The 17,945-nt window shown below is 40.1% G+C and overlaps 1 protein-coding gene across 1 annotated transcript; it reads left to right on the forward strand.

Moving 5' to 3' along the window:
* Positions 1-11,658: 11,658 nt before the first annotated feature.
* Smp_145010 (hypothetical protein) lies at positions 11,659-15,272 on the forward strand (the record flags this gene model as incomplete). Its single annotated transcript, XM_018797225.1, has 3 exons — positions 11,659-11,739; positions 14,856-15,014; positions 15,053-15,272. The coding sequence occupies exons 1-3, from the start codon at positions 11,696-11,698 to the stop codon at positions 15,270-15,272; spliced, it is 423 nt and encodes a 140-aa protein (XP_018652288.1). The 5' UTR covers positions 11,659-11,695.
* Positions 15,273-17,945: the final 2,673 nt, after the last annotated feature.

Here is a 17,945-nt window from a genome sequence, read left to right on the forward strand (position 1 = left end):
AGGATTTCGGTCGTGATAAGTATTTATGTAATGCAACTTTTTAAGTTTATAGTTGTTATACAGTATACTTGGTGCGAACTATGACCTAGGGAAAGCACCTACGTCGAGTTTGTTCCAGATGTCCGGAGTTCCTCAACTTCGCCCTCAGAGCAAGATTCTGAAGAGAAAAAGAAGAAAAAACGGAACCGAGGAGCAGCAAGGCGTTTGGATATGTACGATAAACAATGCTTAACATTTAGCAGTGGAACAGACAGAGGCATGATAAATTATTAGATTAAATCCATACATGCTGTTGTTGCTAGAGTGAAACGTGATCAGGGGCTCCAGATGAGAGAACGCAGTAATAAAGAACAATGAGTTGTGGTGTTTATCAAGGTGGAGTTGGTTCGAATGAAGGAAGGGAAGCCAAGGTTGGAATGAGGAAGAGTGCATATAGAGAGTAGAGTGTTAAGGAAAATAACAACCATATACTTTATAGTCTGTTTTTTCATCATCCGATGCCTGCCACACAGTTTTCGTGTAAAAGTCCGAGTTATCATGTTATAGGTTGTCTTAATAGAATAGGTAATCCAGCATACATGATGCCAAAGCTATAGTAGTTTGATCACAAGTAATGGGACCACACTATGTTACAAAGGTCTGGGTTATTTTTGTCTGGAAACTAAGTTTGTCCTGTAGTTTCTTGTCTAGGTCTACAAACACTGTGGTATACATCGCCTAAAGTTGCCAAATTACGACGTTTAGTGCTAACGGCAACAGCAGTCATTGAAGTCAGAGTATGGGACATTTGTTTGTTCCCATCAAAGTTAGGTTAGTGGTGCTTGTTCTTCTATTTGTTTTGGGTGGTTAGCATTGCATCCAGGCTTGCGTCTGTCGTAGGAGAAACAGGAAGAGAAGATCACTTAAAGGTGACGGTATTGTTTATTACCAAGAATAGCGTGTAGAACCTCCGCAGTCATCTTTAACCTGTTTTTAATAATCAATTGTGCATTGTGGTTGTCAATAGTAAAGTCGAATCCCTGTGAGACCATTGGAACTCTTCATTTCATGAATTAAAGAGTACATTATATGACCCTTCTCTAAGGTTCAGTATAGATTGTTTGTGTATCAACCACCTAAACTGCCTGCGGCTTACCAGAGATAGACAAAGATCTGAGGAGGCTGAAGTCAGCTGGCCATCAAGAACACTAACAAAAACTGTTGAAATTAGAATCACTGTATTTTCAAGTGCAATAAATATGTTTTTGCTAATAAACGACCCGGCTACTCCTATTGCTTAGTATTCTTATACGATGACGCTCGACAAGACCCCAAAATCAGAACACGTTGAACAGGAATGAAATTATATTCAAAAATAATAATGATAGGGGAACAGCAATCACTAGTTTGAATAACGTTTATATATTTATAGTATATACATAAGAAGCTTCTAGATTTTTCTCCAATAATATGCCCGGGCTGATCGGTTTAGAATTAGCCAATCAGCGCGCAGCAACACCATCATGCATAAAACATACTTTAATCCAATCTATGTCCCATTAACACCTCCCCCTTGAGCAGATTCGTAGGATCTGGTGCTAGGGTCCAACTGCAACCGCTTTACTCGTTTGTGCTTCCGGTTAGTCCACCTTCTAGGTAATAAGGACGTTGTATCATCCTTCGTTTGCACCTTGACTGTCCTATCTGTTTCAGGTGTTTTGATCTCAAAGGTGTCTAGCAGAACATCAAGAGGTAATCTATGCTGCGTTTCTTTGTTGGAGATAGAGGTTGATTTCAGTTGGTTAGCATGACGTATCCAAACTTCTGAGCCAACTGACACCTCAAAAACCACATTCCCTTTCTTTTTCACGATCCGACCAGCTGTCCATGAAGGATGTACCTTTTGACCCACGCTGAACAATCGTTTTTGTGCCCCATGATGACGATTGTGCTGTTTCTCCATCATCATGTTTCGTTGCGGCTTAAGAGCTGGAGTCGGACGGATAACATCGAAATGTGTCCTTATTTTTCTGCCAAGTAACGCTTCCGCTGGAGAGACTCCATTTGTTGTCTGAGGGTTCGGTGTCGAACGGTGTATAAACAAGAACCTCTCTAAGATCTCTTCGGTGTCCCCCTCCCCTCTTGATTTTTTTAGAGCATTTTTGAACGTACCAACAAAACGTTCTACCTGGCCATTCGATTGCGGATGGAATGGAGGTGTTCGGATGTGCCTGATTCCGTTCTGCTGACAAAATTCTGAAAAGTCTTTTCTGACTTCATCTGACGACACTGGAGTGTTTGAATTGCTGCTGGTACTACACTCCGTATTTCTGGAACCTTTTTACCTGTCTTTTTTGCAAATGAAGTGGCGTCTGATGATGGATACGATACGTTACAAACGCTGTTGATGGGTATATCCATTAATCCAAGCTTTTCTAACATATCTAGACCAAGTAGATCAAGGTTTGGTCGTTCTGTTAGATAGCATACTCCTTTACAGTTATTTCCAATGAAGGAAAATTCACACTGTAATTCACCAACTAGTTTCAGTACACCTCCAGATGCGTTTTTAGCCGTTTTCTTGGATGGCTTCATTGGCGGCTTTCCCAGCAAGTTATACGTCTCTCTAGACACTAGAGTAGTATCGGATGCTGTGTCAATTTGGAGACGAACCGCTATACCATTAATCTGGATCGTAACATACTTTCTCCGAATGTCATAGTCTGTTTGAAAGGCTGCTACCAGAGAAAGTGATTTAGATTCGGCTGACTTCATGTGTCGAGGACGTTTGTGCTTCTGCTTAGGCTGGGACGTACGATTTGGAGGACAACGACCTTCTTTATGCCCACGTTTGTTACACATCTGACATTTGTGTTTTTTGAATGGGCAGAATCGTACATAATGCCAATCACCACATAACCAACATGCAGTCGTTGGTTTGCTACCACTTGTTTTCGGTTTCTGAACTTTTAACCTAGTAATAGCATTGACACTACTGCAGGTTAAATTAGGATTTACCTGTTCAATCAACTGATTGTCGTGTCTGATGTTCTGTAGCCGCTTACATTCATCTGTTAACGTTCTGAGTGTGATGTTAGGATCTTGACCCAAACGAGTTAGAAGTCTGGTCCTAATCTCAGCATCTTTTGGTGACTGGAGAGCTTTGATGAATATAAGGCATTTAAATTGATCTTCTGTCAACGAGCGTAACTTGAACTTTTCACATTCTCTGTTGACAATGTCTGCTAGAACACCATATTCATCGGTTTCTCGTTTCACCAAATTAAGACACTGGTAGCGAATACTAAACAATGAGGAAGATTCACCGAATATTTCTGACAGCTGAGATACTGTCTCCTCGAAACTGAGCTCTCGAGGTAACTTTGGTAATATATGATCAGCATAGCGTGCATGTTCATGACTTCCCAACTTGAGCATCAACAGTCGAGTCTTCCATGCGTCATCTTGTTTACAGAACTCTATTCTAAATGTATCTTCCCAACGCTTGAACCACGTGAGAAATGTATTTCCACATTCGGGGTCATAATAGAATTCTGGAATGCTGCTAGCAACTGCATCACAAGAAGTACTTGAAACAGCATGTGAACTCGAGTTTTGGATGCTAAACTGTTGCATCAGAGTCTCCAACAACCGCATTTGTGCATCAAGTTGTGCTTGCTGTTGTTGTAGTATTCGGCTGAGCTGGTCATCTGATATAGGCATTTTGAATGAATTTTCCTTTTTCCTCGTCGCCACCGTTATAATTGTGTTTTTGCTAATAAACGACCCGGCTACTCCTATTGCTTAGTATTCTTATACGATGACGCTCGACAAGACCCCAAAATCAGAACACGTTGAACAGGAATGAAATTATATTCAAAAATAATAATGATAAGGGAACAGCAATCACTAGTTTGAATAACGTTTATATATTTATAGTATATACATAAGAAGCTTCTAGATTTTTCTCCAATAATATGCCCGGGCTGATCGGTTTAGAATTAGCCAATCAGCGCGCAGCAACACCATCATGCATAAAACATGCTTTAATCCAATCTGTATCCCAGTAACATTAAGATTGTCTTGTGTAATCTGCTGGCGAACTTTAGGGAAAAGTGTAATCTTTAGGTAAACAAAATACCTCATATATATATATATTGTCTGTATTGACCGAAATTTCAATTGCTGATCAACAAATCAAAATCCATTTTATTTGACCGAACCACTCTCATCTGCACGGTTAGCAGATTTTTGTTTGATTCTTCTACATCAAAATTTATGAAACTGTTGAGTCGGCTTACAGTAACATCTATCAGAGCCTCCAGAGGCTCATAAAGAGCCCCAACCAATCAGCGATTAATAGAAGCTATGCTACTAAAATAACGAGATCCTGATTGGCTGTTTAACACACCGCTACTATGGAAACTCAAGGTCTCTTAAATTACTATAAAACCCCTGTATTTTCTGTACAAAAATGAATCGTGTAGTAAAGCGCTTCCCTCATACTTTGTGCCTTTTCTCTGGTTAAGTTGCTGTATAGTTCTAGCTCGGGGAACTGGAACTAGCTTAGGGAATCAAATATAGCTTTCACAACCGGCCAGATATAACAGAAACATAAAATTTGTCTTTAACTTAGCTGCTTTTAATTTAACATCTGAGAAAATGCATGCTGAAGTACGGAATAACCCAGACAACTCAAGGCGATACTATACGGTCAGAGATTTCTCCGGCACAAAAAGAAGTACTAAACAGCAAAAATGACGTTTAGTATGTAAGTATTCAGTACATGAGAATCAGCAAGTGTATTTCTGACAAAATGGAACGAAATGTCTGTGTGCAGGAGCAGCAAAACTAACGACAATGAGCGGTTGAAAAAATATAGTTGTTTGCAACGGAGAAGAGTGTTTTGGTCTTTAACCACACCACCTTTGATGATGAACACATGATAACTGAGATTTATATTTAACTTAAACGCTTAGAAAAGTTCAGAAATAGTGAACGTAGGAGATTTGATGGGTGCGAAATAGATCGATCATTCAGGTATGGTCATTCAATGTGACCTCTTGTTTTTAAAACTAAGTACATTATCCTCTCCCCAGCCCGAATGCATTCTTCAGAAATCCTTAGCAGCAACCATCAGCTGTCACGATAGAACGAGTCGGTATATGTTGTTATGTGACTTCCATGTAAGGTCTAATGGATTAGATAGTTACATCATGGTAAATCTACAAGTGTGGAACGGGTCTATTGTCCTGGTGGCAGAGATAAGTGTGCTAGTACTGATCTGGACTATAATTCTTAACGGTTAGGGTGTCACTTAGGAGGCAGCACAGAAACTGATCAATAGGGAAAATGCAATCAAACCAAAGGAACTAGGTGTGATGGGCGGCGACCTGTAACAGAGAAAAGTGCTTCAACCTTTGAAAGGCTGATGATCGGTGAGATAAACTTCCACTGATTTCGAAAAATTGACGGAGATATAAAGTTCTCAAATTCCCAAATAATTTTATCACCATAGTCCTCATTCTCTTATTGCTTTTTTACTTCATCGAATACGAAATGTCAGGTCTTTGCCTCGGAGTCTGAGATTGCATGTAATATGATGACTTGGAATAGAAAAATCAACATTAGGTAAAAGACATGATTCTATCAACCAGCAATCATCAGAGGATAATCTCAATATCGTTGAATGATTGCCTTGTCGCCAGTCATAAAGAGCCGGAGACAACCAAGATGTTTTGCCTAACAAATATTGGTGAATTATAATCATAGTTCTTATCACCTATATCTGCTGGTCAGTAACTCCACTCTCCCTTCCATTTTGATTTTATGCTCTGGATTAGCATTATTTATTACCTCCAGGCTCTTTGTTCTTCATCCTATCAGAAAACAACAATTCTATAGGCACCATGTACGAGCATACCGGACAGGTAAAGCTGTTGAACCGTTATTAGAACATCAAGACAGTAGTGTTTAGTAGCGTAGGGTAGTGTATGGGTCTCCATAATACGTCGGCAGGTGCAAACTAGTATGTGCAGGAGTTGTGGAATCTCATACCCTTAAGACGATCAGTAAGGATTTGAACGTATATAGTTAGACCGTAACATGTGGTAAAGACTATAAGCTGATGGGGAATAAATAGGAAAGGACACACATTGCTATGGGTGATAGTGGTTCTTACAGACAATTTCTGGGTGTGTGTGATTGTCCAGAGTAGTACCCTTTAATTGCGTTAAGTTTTGTTGAGTCGTGGTCCAGGGTATTTCTAAGGCCCAATATGTGCAGTACCATTGATAGTTAAGCGGCTTTTTGTAGAGATCAAAAAAATATTCAAGGGAAATATTTATTTAATAGTTATGGGAAAGGAATGGAAAGCATATAACAAAAGAAAAACAAGTAAAGTACGGTGTTGAGACTGAGAAATGTAGAACGTGAATCACGGAAGCTATTATAGTGCATTATATCTTTAACTAGTTATATGGTCACAAGGTGCCAATCGGTTATTTATTTGCGAAGTTAGATATCAGGCGGCTCATCGTTAAATGTCAAGTGACCTAGGTAAACTGCACCGAGGATGTTGGAAGCTCCGAATTAGTCTATAAGGCAGTTTAAGGAATATTTAAAATGACTAAGAGCTTAGTTGGACCGGAAGTTTATGGTGCTGGAGAGTTCAAAAATATTCCCCGAACAAGTTCATAAGGGCACATAAAGTACTGAGAAAGTTTTTATCCAATTACCTCTGAATAGAATCTTCCCAGAAACGTCTGAAAAGTAAAAAGTCGAGTGTCAGTTTTCTGATTGAATATTTACCTATGCTGCTATTACATTTGGTACAGTTCCAGAAACTTCTAGAGGCCTACGGGAGTTGTTAGAGTAGAGTTGTTTTGTAATTAGTTTTTGCTATTATTCACGTTTCTTATTGATTCCCATAATTCGTACCAGTACCATTGTTCACTATCTAGGGCCAATGAAATGTCACAGCCCTAGCCAAATCATCTGGCAGTTGGGTCACTTACAATTGACTGATCACTGGGTGGTGATCAGTATCACGTATGTCAGGTCCTTCTTCGTGCAGATCGAATCCTATCGATCGAGTTGCAAAGTTGCTAAAAGTCTGGATGACTTGACATTGTGTGCGCTACATTGGGATAAGATGGTGATTGGAGGTAGTCAACAGGAGACCCTGAACCTAGGTTTCGTACTACTTTGCGTTCGTCAGCAAGATGTACCTGTTATCTTGAGGGGACTGATGCTCCCTGACGGATTCCATTATTTTTATTTATTTATTTAAACACATAAATATTGGTACACAAAAAGCACCAGATAAATATGTGCCGCACAAATCCTATTTGATTTGTGTGAGAGCTGTGATACTGCCCAGGTGCCCAGACTGAAGCAGATGGTTTTCTTAGGGGACCACACCCCGAACCTTTGACCTGAAGGTCTAGTCCACAAGGCAGTGGAGTATCGTGAGGAGATGCAGTCCCATGGTAACCGGTGACCAACAATTGGTTCATACGCCATTCGTTCCCTCAGGATACTGGAGCACATCTGCACCATTGGTTTGGAATCAGGGTTTTCCAACTCCCCTAGATGAACTTTCCGTGTCCACCAACTCGGTTAAAGCGCCGGACATTCGCTTTTTGTCCTCTGAATTTCGTAAACAACAGTAATGCCACGAGAAGGCAGTGAGTAGGACTTCCCTGGCAGAGGCTATATATTCGCTGGCCTTGTGAGAGCATTTTGAGAGGGAGAGCAGACTCTCCCCACTCTCGGGCGTACCAGGGCATTTGGTGGCGACGGATTCGATCCTGTTTCATCCAACTTCACATTCAGAGATGTTACCCCTGAGTTATCCCAACTTGATCGATAGGATTCTTCTGCAGTAAGAAGGACCTGACATACATGATACTGATCACCACTAAGTGATCAGTCAGTTGTAAATACATCTCAGTCCTACAGGAGGTCGGTCGCGGCCCGGATAGCTCAGTGGTAACGTCTATGACTGTGAAGCTGGGTGACACGGGATCGAATCCGTCAGGGAGCACCTTGCTGACGAGTGCCAAGTAGCATGAAACCTAGGTTCAGGGTCTCCTGTTGACTACCTCCAATCACCATCTTATCTGGGTAACTGGATATCAAAGAGGTCGTTGGTCCCTGTCAAGGTCAGGGGCAACCAACGCGCATCAGTTAATTGTACGCCATGGACTGGCCCAGAGAGTAGTGGTCATACTTTCGCTTATATCTAGCGTAACTAATACATATTTCTGTGATGAATTCCATTCGATTGATTGTTCCACAATGATACGTACAGTTGCGATTTGATCTGTGCACGATCTATCCTTACAAAATCCAGCTTGTTGATCTCGAAGTTGGGCGTCCACGGAATCCTTCATCCTGTTTAACAATACTCTGTTGAAGACTTTTCCTGGTATTGAGAGAAGAGTGATGCCCCTGTAGTTGTCGCACTTGCTGAGATCGCCTTTCATTGGTATCTTGATCAGAAGTCCTTCTTTTCAGTCTTTTGGTACCTGCTCTTCATCCCAAATCTTACTGAAGAGGATGTGGAGTATCTTGGCAGTTGCTGCTACATCTGCCTTCAGTACCTCTGCCGGAATGTTGTCTGGTCCCGTTGCTTTGCCGCTCTTGATTTGTCTGATGACCATGCTGATCTCTTCAATTGTTGGTGGGCCAACATCGATTGGGAGGTCTGTGAGTGCTGCTTCGATGTTGGGTGGGTTCAGTGGAGCTGATCGATTCAAGAGTTCTTTGAAGTGTTCTACCCACCTGTTTCGTTGTTCTTCAATGTCGGTGATTACTTTGCCTTCCTTGCTTTTCACTGGTCTTTCTGGTTTGCGGTAATTTCCAGCAAGTTTCTTTGTTGTATCATACAGTTGTCTCATGTTTCCCTCTCTTGCAGCCTTTACCGCTGTCATCGCTAAATCTTCCACATATTTACGTTTGTCGGTTCTGATGCTCCTCTTCACTTGCTTGTTTGCCTCTGTGTATTCAGCTTGTGCCTTGGCTTTTTCCGCTATTGTTCGGCTGATATTGATTGCTACCTTCTTGTTCCTTCTTTCTTCAATTTTATCCAGTGTACCAACAGTGATCCATTCCTTGTGATGGCGCTTCTTTTGGCCCAGAACCTCCTGACATGTTGAAACGATTGCCTCCTTGATACCTTTCCAGTTGCTCTCCATGGTAGTTCCCTCTCCATTGAGTAGATCATGAAAGGCCTGGAACCTGTTGCTGAGGGCTATGTTGAATTTATTGAGTTCGTCAACATTTCGAAGAAAGGCCGTATTAAACTTTTGTGATGTAGTCCGCGCCGTTGTCCAGTGCTTCTTAAGTTTTAGTTTCATCTTGGTGACCAGCAAATGATGATATGAGGCTATATCAGCTCCTCTCCTGGTCCTCCTGAACTTTTTGTTGATGCAGATATGGTCGATTTGATTCTGTGTAGTGTGATCCGGTGAAATCCAAGTGGCTTTGTGTATGTTTTTGTGTGGGAATATGGTGCCACCTATGACCAGTTTATTGAAGGCACATAGGTTTGCAAATCTCTCACCATTTTCGTTCCTTTCTCCCAGTCCATGTCGTCCCATGACGTCTTCGTATCCAGTGTTGTCCATTCCAACCTTGGCATTGAAATCTCCCATCAGAATGGTCAGGTCCTTTGCTGGGCACTTGTGGACGATTGACTGCAGCTTATCGTAGAATTGATCTTTAGCGTCTTCATCGTGGTCGTTGTTAAGCGCATAGCATTGGATGACGTTCATTGTAATGCCCTCTCTCTTCGTTTTGAAGGAGGCTTTGATGATCCTTGGTCCATGAGATTCCCATCCAATAAGTGCATTTTGTGCTTTTCTGGACAGCATCAATGCAACTCCTTGTGTATGTGGGTCATTTTCTTCTTCATGACCGGAGTATAACAGAAGTTCCCCTGAAGATAGTCGTTGTTGTCCAACCTGCGTCCAATGTGTTTCACTGATTCCAAGCACCTCCAGGTTGTATTTTCTCATTTCTGCAACAATTTGGAAGACTCTTCCGGTCTCCCACATTGTCCGGACATTCCATGTACCTGTAAAAATTGTCGCTCTGGTTGTTAGAAGGTGCATCAGCCTCATGACTTCCGAAGGAACTCGGCTTTCATCATGAGACGTCATAATTATTCCTTCAACTCCCAGGGCAGAGTTTAAATGGTTTGAATAATTTTTTTCTGGTTAGCGTTTTTTAGCGAGTTGGTATTCTACGGGATTGGGTCGCTAACCCCATGCCCAACCCTCCTCCTTTACCCGGGCTTGGGACCGGCAGTAGCTCCCGGAGTAGCTACAGGCGGAGTTAATTTACTGAGTAGTACAGATCATCTCACAGAGTTGTGCATCAAACGGTATGCATCATTGTGATATTGGGTTTATACATTAAGAATATCTGACATTTGACAAATTGTCGTTAAACAGTTGTAGCTCTTTCAGTGGACCGCATAAAATGACAGCTAGTTGATTCACTGGACATTCATGGACTATCTTTTAAACGATCGGCCAACAGGCGAATGGATAGAATAAGACGTCAATACAAAAATATCATGCGTTATAAGGCTTGACTTTAAAACGTTATTTAAAAATACCCTTTTAAAACAATGGTACTCGATTGAATGATCGGAATTATGCATCATATGTCATATTATGTCTACACAACGACTTGTCCAGGTAGTTCTGAAAATTTCAGTGACTTTCTGTTCGTCCTTGATATAAATATATTACAGAGATTGGGAGGTTTGATAAAGCCTTTGTCCGTAACACCTTAGTGATCGAAGGATAACAACCCAGTGAAATCAGAAGTCAGGAATGAACGAGCAAGAAATGACGAGAACGAATAACCAAGTAGATCCGTACAGTGCCTTTGCTCCTAGCAACAAAATCAGTCAATAATTATAAACAATGATACAGATAAATTATTACCATAATAAGAAATCAAACGTTTCACACATTATGAAAGTTTGATATAGTAAACGGAACCTATAAATGGTGTAGCGACTTCTGACCCCAGGAATCTAATTACCCTAAGGAAAACTTCCTCACTGCTTTCTAAAAGAATTCACTTTCAGGCACCCACTAAAGCTGCCAGAACAAAAGAGCAGTCTGATAAATGACAATAATATATGAAAACTACTATGAAATGAATATCGCTCGTAAGCTGCTTCCAGTATAACAACCATAACCAGGATTCACTTATTCAAAGAAGGTTCACATGCACAGTTGGCACTAACGGCACGAAGTAAAATATAGATCCGATAGTGTTATTGAATGATTGATTATCTGGCTACGAGTAATACGCAGTATAGAGCGGCCTAAAAAGATGTTATAACGCTTATAATCCCCAATAACAGGCCGCGGTCGGTAGCGCGAAAGAATAGATGACGACGATATGATTTATTCGAATATTAGCAATATATGTCGACTATAAATGTGGTTGGGCATAAAGCATCACAAATAAACGAATGTGTTCCTTATTTTTGACACAGAGGTCACTATAAACTCCTACAGATGAATGGCTGAGTTTGCCTCATAGGTGTCTTTGAAGTGGTAAAAGTAGTTGATTTAAGCCAGTACTGAAACTCAACCTACCTAGCTTATTCATCTAAGATCGCAACAAAGAAATAAGACACGTTGTCAGATTGAACATAATCAGCCGCGCGATACGAGTTAAGTGCTGTATGTCAGGTTTGAGGAAACCAAGGCTACCAACACTCTTTCAGAGGTAGGTCCCCTATTTTTGCGATTACTAGTACTCAGTGATCTAAGTAGACGTAAAACGACACGCTTTTGTTACTGATTATAACTGAAAATGTCAGTACTGCAGTATATACCTTTCGAAACAGTAATAGACACATCCTTTTGGCATGGCTTAGCTGATCGGAAGCTCAATGAATATCGTCTTTCCGAGGGCCCTTTTGAAATATCAGCACAGTTTACAAATAGTCATGCTCCTGGTGTTTCCCCCAGGTTGACGATTGACGTCACGTCATTTTGCAATAGTAGTGTCAAAAGAAGTCATACATCAACGATCTTCAACATTTATGGGAGTCTTTTTTCCCTAAATAGCTTGGATGAGTTTAAGGACGTTGATAAACAATGTTTACTGAATGAACACGGTGCGAAGTTTATGACCGAAGCCATTTCACAAAATGAATTTTTGAGGAAGCCTGACTTACTTCTCCGGTTCATCCTTTTGACATACTGTGACTTGAAAAAATACAAATTTTACTTTTGGTTTGCTTTTCCTGCTGTCTTACATTCCGTTCAGCCAGTAGTTACGTCTACTCGGAGCATTAGAGAGGAGTTTTCTGAGGATCAACTTGTACTCATTTTTCGTTCATTTGATTGTTGGCGCAAAGAAAATACTTCTCCGTTTTTTGTCTTAAAATCGCAACCGTCTATTGATATCCTTCCGTTGTCAGGTTTTGAATTGGCTCCTTATATTTATGTTGGAATGTGTGATTCTTCCGTAGACCCACAGTCACCTTGCTGGCTATTACGCAATCTTCTATACGCACTGTCTTCCACCATCATTCGAACCGAATGTTCCCTAAAGGTTTTATGTCTCAGGGATCGCTTTGCTTCAGGAGAAAGATATTGGGAGCATAGCATAGTCATACACATCAATATACAACCCACAAATCCGACATTTACTCAGTTTGTTGGCTGGGAAAAATGGAAAAACAAACTAAGACCACGTGTAGTAGATCTTAGTGAAAGTATGGACCCAGTTAAACTAGCTGAATCAGCAGTAGATTTAAACTTAAAACTAATGAAGTGGAGGCTAATGCCGGACCTAAAACTGTCAGTTTTTCGCGATACGAAGTGTTTGTTGATAGGAGCTGGTACTCTTGGTTGCAATGTCGCTCGGCAGCTATTGGCCTGGGGTGTTCGTCATATTACTCTGATAGACAACAGCACAGTTTCTTTTTCAAATCCCATACGGCAGTCTTTGTATGTCTTTTCTGACTCGGTGGGCTCTGTCAAAAACAAGGCACTTGTTGCGGCCGAGGCACTCCAAACAATTTTTCCTGGGGTGAATGCTCGCGGTTTTGATCTTAGTATCCCGATGCCTGGACATCCTGTATCTTCTTATAACCGATCTCATTACAAACACCAACATTCACAATTTTCCGAATTGGAGCAATCTGCAGAAGATACTTGTTTCAAATTAAGTGCTTTGGTTCAGGAACACGATGTGATATTCCTACTAACAGATACTCGGGAATCACGTTGGTTACCCACAGTTTTGGCAACTGCTCATGGGAAACTGGCAATAAATGCTGCTTTGGGTTTCGATACATTTCTCGTTATGCGTCATGGTGTACGGGGTCCTTTTAAATCCCCAAGCTTAAGTGTCGATAGCCTTACTCCAGATATTTCTTCTCTCAGTTTTGACGAAGCGATTCCCAACAAAGAAGATTCTTTCAAAAAAGCTAGAGCCATAAGTGGCTCACTTTTGGGTTGCTATTTCTGCAATGATGTGATCGGACCTATGAATTCAACGCGCAACCGCAGTCTCGATCAACAATGTACCGTTACTCGACCGGGAGTATCTATGGTCGCAGCTGCTCTCGCTGTTGAGTTGATGGTAAGTGTACTTCAACATCCACTCCTCTATGAGGCTCCAGCAGATACACTATCTCAAGACTTTTCCAGCTTGGATTCTGCTAAACTGTCTCTTGGTGTTGTTCCCCATCAAATAAGGGGCTTTCTTTCTCATTACACCCAGGTTTTGCCTGCAACATTGGCATTCACCAAGTGCTCTGCATGTTCCCAGTCTGTACTGAACGCTTACAAGGCCAATGGGTATACCTTTTTACGACAGGTCTTTGATGATGCTTCTTATCTTGAAAGGATATGCGGTTTACAGGATCTTCATGATGAAATTAACACTGAGTCAATTTTGATGTTAAGTGACACTGATGACTGACATTTATCTGTTTGTCTTTTTTATTTTATGAAGTGTTCAAATCATGTTAATTAAGATTACGTCTTATTAATTTTTATCTCAATGAACACTTTACTTCTCTATAACTTAGTAGTTCTTTGTGAATATATTGAGGTACCAACTTTGACTTTTTGATGTAAGTGCTGTTTCTGTCAGTAAGTACTAATAGTCATCTCTCTTCTTAAGAATTTACATAGATTTCCGAGCAATGATATAGTTGTTTAGACAATTTACATTTTCTCACCCTTGAATTACAATTTATATTACTTGCACTGTCTCTGGGACAAATTTAAGGGTTCTGTCTTCTTTACCCCTAATAGCCGAATTCGTGTATGTTTGTGTAGATGGATTATCGTCTGTACGAGTTTAAGCCTTTCCGGTTGTATACTATGTTGTTGTGTTAAGTGTTGAATGCAAAGTTAAATAATCATTCAGTAGACTTCTGAGAGATTCATGTAATTGTAAAGTGGTCTACAGTTAGACTGTACAATGTGAACGTTGAAATAATTTTGAGATATGCGAATAGAAAAGACGTAAGCGGTTTGTAACATAATCTAGGTTTAGGGAAATATAAAAAATATCACGAGAAAACTATTTGATCTGGTTATTCCAAAATGCCAATGTATATCAATCTTTGAGTTTCGTAATCCCTTCAGAGTTGAGTGATGTAACTGAAAATATTTAAAACTCGAGGGGTCTGAACTATCAGTGCTACAACATTTCTTAGCGGTAGTTTTACATATACTTGTATTGTGAAGTTCATCCTCTGCTACATAAAACTAAATTAGGTTGATGATTCAGCTCGAATCATTCCCATTTTTAATTCGACTTTCTTGACTAGTGATACAGTATTATGGAATGTTCGCACAATTTTTTCCTTTCTACAGCCGAGCCACCGACACTTCGCTCATAAATTGTCAGAAGTGTTTAGAGAAAGGTCATTGGACTTATCAATGTACAAATCAGCGAAAGTATCTCAAACGCGAATCATACACCAGTATACTGGGGAAAAAGCTTGAAACTCAGAAAAAGTCAAGGATTCAAAAGTACGTCTAAAGCAAATAACCTAGTTTTGTTCCTCCAGAAAAACAAACAACACTAAATCATCATCCTCAAGCTCTAGTTCGTCCTCTGATTCTTCGACTTCAAGTTCTGGGGACGACTCTGATGATGGGGAATCTAGCTCAGAATGTAGTTCAAGCAGTAATGGAAGTTCTAGCGACGACTCATCTTCCAGTACTTCCTCATGTTCCGAAAGCAGCCGGTCTTCTTCCTCCACACGTTTAAAGCGCACAAAGGGATGATTGTAATGGTACTGAAATTGTACAGTTATTATAGTATATTTTAAATATCCGTAGATTTCTCACAACGAGAAAAATGTGTTAAATCGTTTACGAGGGCGTTGATATAATGGATTAATATCATTGAAATAATGGGTTTGATAATTGTTATTGATCGAGATCGTTGACTGATGTATGGTGTTCAGAAGGAATATGGATTACATGTCATCGTCCTAATCACATTTTATTGGCTAGGGCAATTATTCATTATGTTTCTACAATAGAAGGAAGGTTATCTGGATATTTGTCAAACTAGAAGTAACTGGGCTAATAATATATGTCATGTTCTGGTTAGTGGAAATATTGTCTAACAAGACGACAGCCGAACACTTACATTGGTTCAACTGGGTTTTAGGAATTCTTTTTTAAATAAGTCTCATACACCCCTTTAGGCGAAAGCAAGAAAAATTAGTTCGGCAAAGGGTCCCCTCAGAGAATTCAAATTAGTCTTCAGACTAAAGAAATTAGTATCTGTGGTTCGGAGATAATTCATTCAAAATAATCTACACTGTTGATTACATCACATATCAACTTCAGATATCATGTTATTAATAGGTGGGAGTTAGTTGCTATATACATGTAGTTTGTGGTCGTTAGGCCTTTAATTACACTGAAGGTAAATATTATAGAACTGGGTAAGTGTCAAACTTAATTGAAAGCATGTTAGTCACATCTTCATTCCATATAGGGCTCTGGAACATTTACTTGTGGCACCTTGTATGAGACTTTAGTTACTTAAAGGAAGCCCTTAACTTCATAAAGTGTTGTAGCGCTGCCTAAGAGATATGTTAAGACACGGAAAATCTAAGTAGGATAATACACTCAGGCATAAGGTTTTTAAGGGTTACCTAAAGATTAGGCGGCCTCTGACGCCAAAGATGTCTATTACTATATAGATATAGACATCCAGATCGAATTTCGTGTAGCCATTATGATTTATGGTTGAAGATCTTGAATGACATGGCTGAAAATTAGTGGCTGTGACAGTGAAATTCATTCATCCTTTTCAAAAGTTTCCGTCCCTCTCACACTTCTCTATGCTTCGTTTCTCACTATATGTTCGTACCAAGCACTCAATTTATAACATGATACTGTAAAAATGAAGAACAGTTGTGTTCGTATATGCCAATTCTCCAGATATCATCTTAAAAGTCGTTGTATCTATGACATCTTTTTTTCTGTCTCGTTTTCATATCGCCGTGCTAAGCTGACATGGTAACTTGAGCCAGTGCACATCCGTTCTCGGCTTCGTGTTGGCCATGTCTGACTGTCTTAGATCTTAGTAGATAAAGCTTTCTGTTTCCACCTTAAGCAGAAAAGATACAAAAAGACTAAGATTTCTTACGATGAATATCGATTTTTTTTTCGTAATCTTTCTGATCAGAATGAGGTTTGTGGAGATTGTAATAATTTTAATATTGGATTCATGAAGTCGATGTATGCTAACTACCAAAGTAAAAACCTGTAAGCACTGGATGGCCGTTTGGTCTTGGTATTGGGATTTTTCGTTGTGCATATCCATGATCCCCGCACAGGGGATTCAAACCCAGGACCTTTGGTCTGGCGCGCGAACACTAGTGACTAGCTTAAAGATAAATTTCCTGTAGTTCTCGTAAGAAGCCATGACCAGTGAGACCCAATCCGTTTAGGATGTGAGACAAACATCTACCTCAGGCAGTAGATCAAAGGTTGAGCAATATCATGGATTGGTTGAAGTAGACATTAGCACAGTTGGATACCTGCTCAGTGATCTAGAGGTTAGGCATGCGCGCTCGAGACCGAAGGTCCCGTGATCGTGGATACGCACAACTAAGGAGTACCATACTAAGACGAAACGGTCACCCAGTGCTTCCAGGTTTTCATTGGTGGTCTAGCTTACATCAACTCATGAATTTAACTATTAAAGTTTTCGTGATCATCTAAGTTATAAATTATGGAGAATGTTGACAAAGTTAAGTATATGGTTGTAATCATTTTTATGATAGAAAACTCGTGTCGATAAAGCAATTTAAGTTAATGTAGCGGCATACTTTTGGATAATCTTGAACTTGTATTGTTTTCTTGTAAATTCAGTTAGATAAAATCATTCGTTGTTTAAACGAGAATGATATGTGCTTGACGTTTATTGACTAATCGGTCAATTAAATATGCATTATGCTTAAATCGGTAATTAAAAAAGTTATCATTCGAGTAATGTATACTTTGTTCATCCGCTACATACAGTTTCCTGAAACGAAGTCTTGACTAGCTGGGGTTCCGCAACCCGACCTTCCACGGTGTGGGCAACCGGGAAGTGATAACTGCCCTCATACCTCTGACAGCACTCAAGACCACTGGGGTTCCGCAAAATAGTGATGGCTAGTAAACACTGAAGTGCCGTTTTTTAAAACAGGTTGTGATCGCGCAGAAAAGTTGTTTTCCTTTATTTTTATGAATGCAAGTCATATGTAAAATGAAATTCATTTCATAATGGTCATTGCACTACCACTTGCAAACTTTACAGTGAAATAGGTAGGATTTCATGACTGTAAACGTCAGTGGTATAGGCTCATTGTTTTTTCTTTTTAAATTGGTGTTATAACAAGGAAACATTGTTAAAGTACGGCCAAGTTGCTTTCTGTAGTCCATTTTACTAGG

This window comes from Schistosoma mansoni, chromosome 4 (assembly GCF_000237925.1).
Source record: "Schistosoma mansoni strain Puerto Rico chromosome 4, complete genome".
Taxonomy (NCBI): domain Eukaryota; kingdom Metazoa; phylum Platyhelminthes; class Trematoda; order Strigeidida; family Schistosomatidae; genus Schistosoma; species Schistosoma mansoni.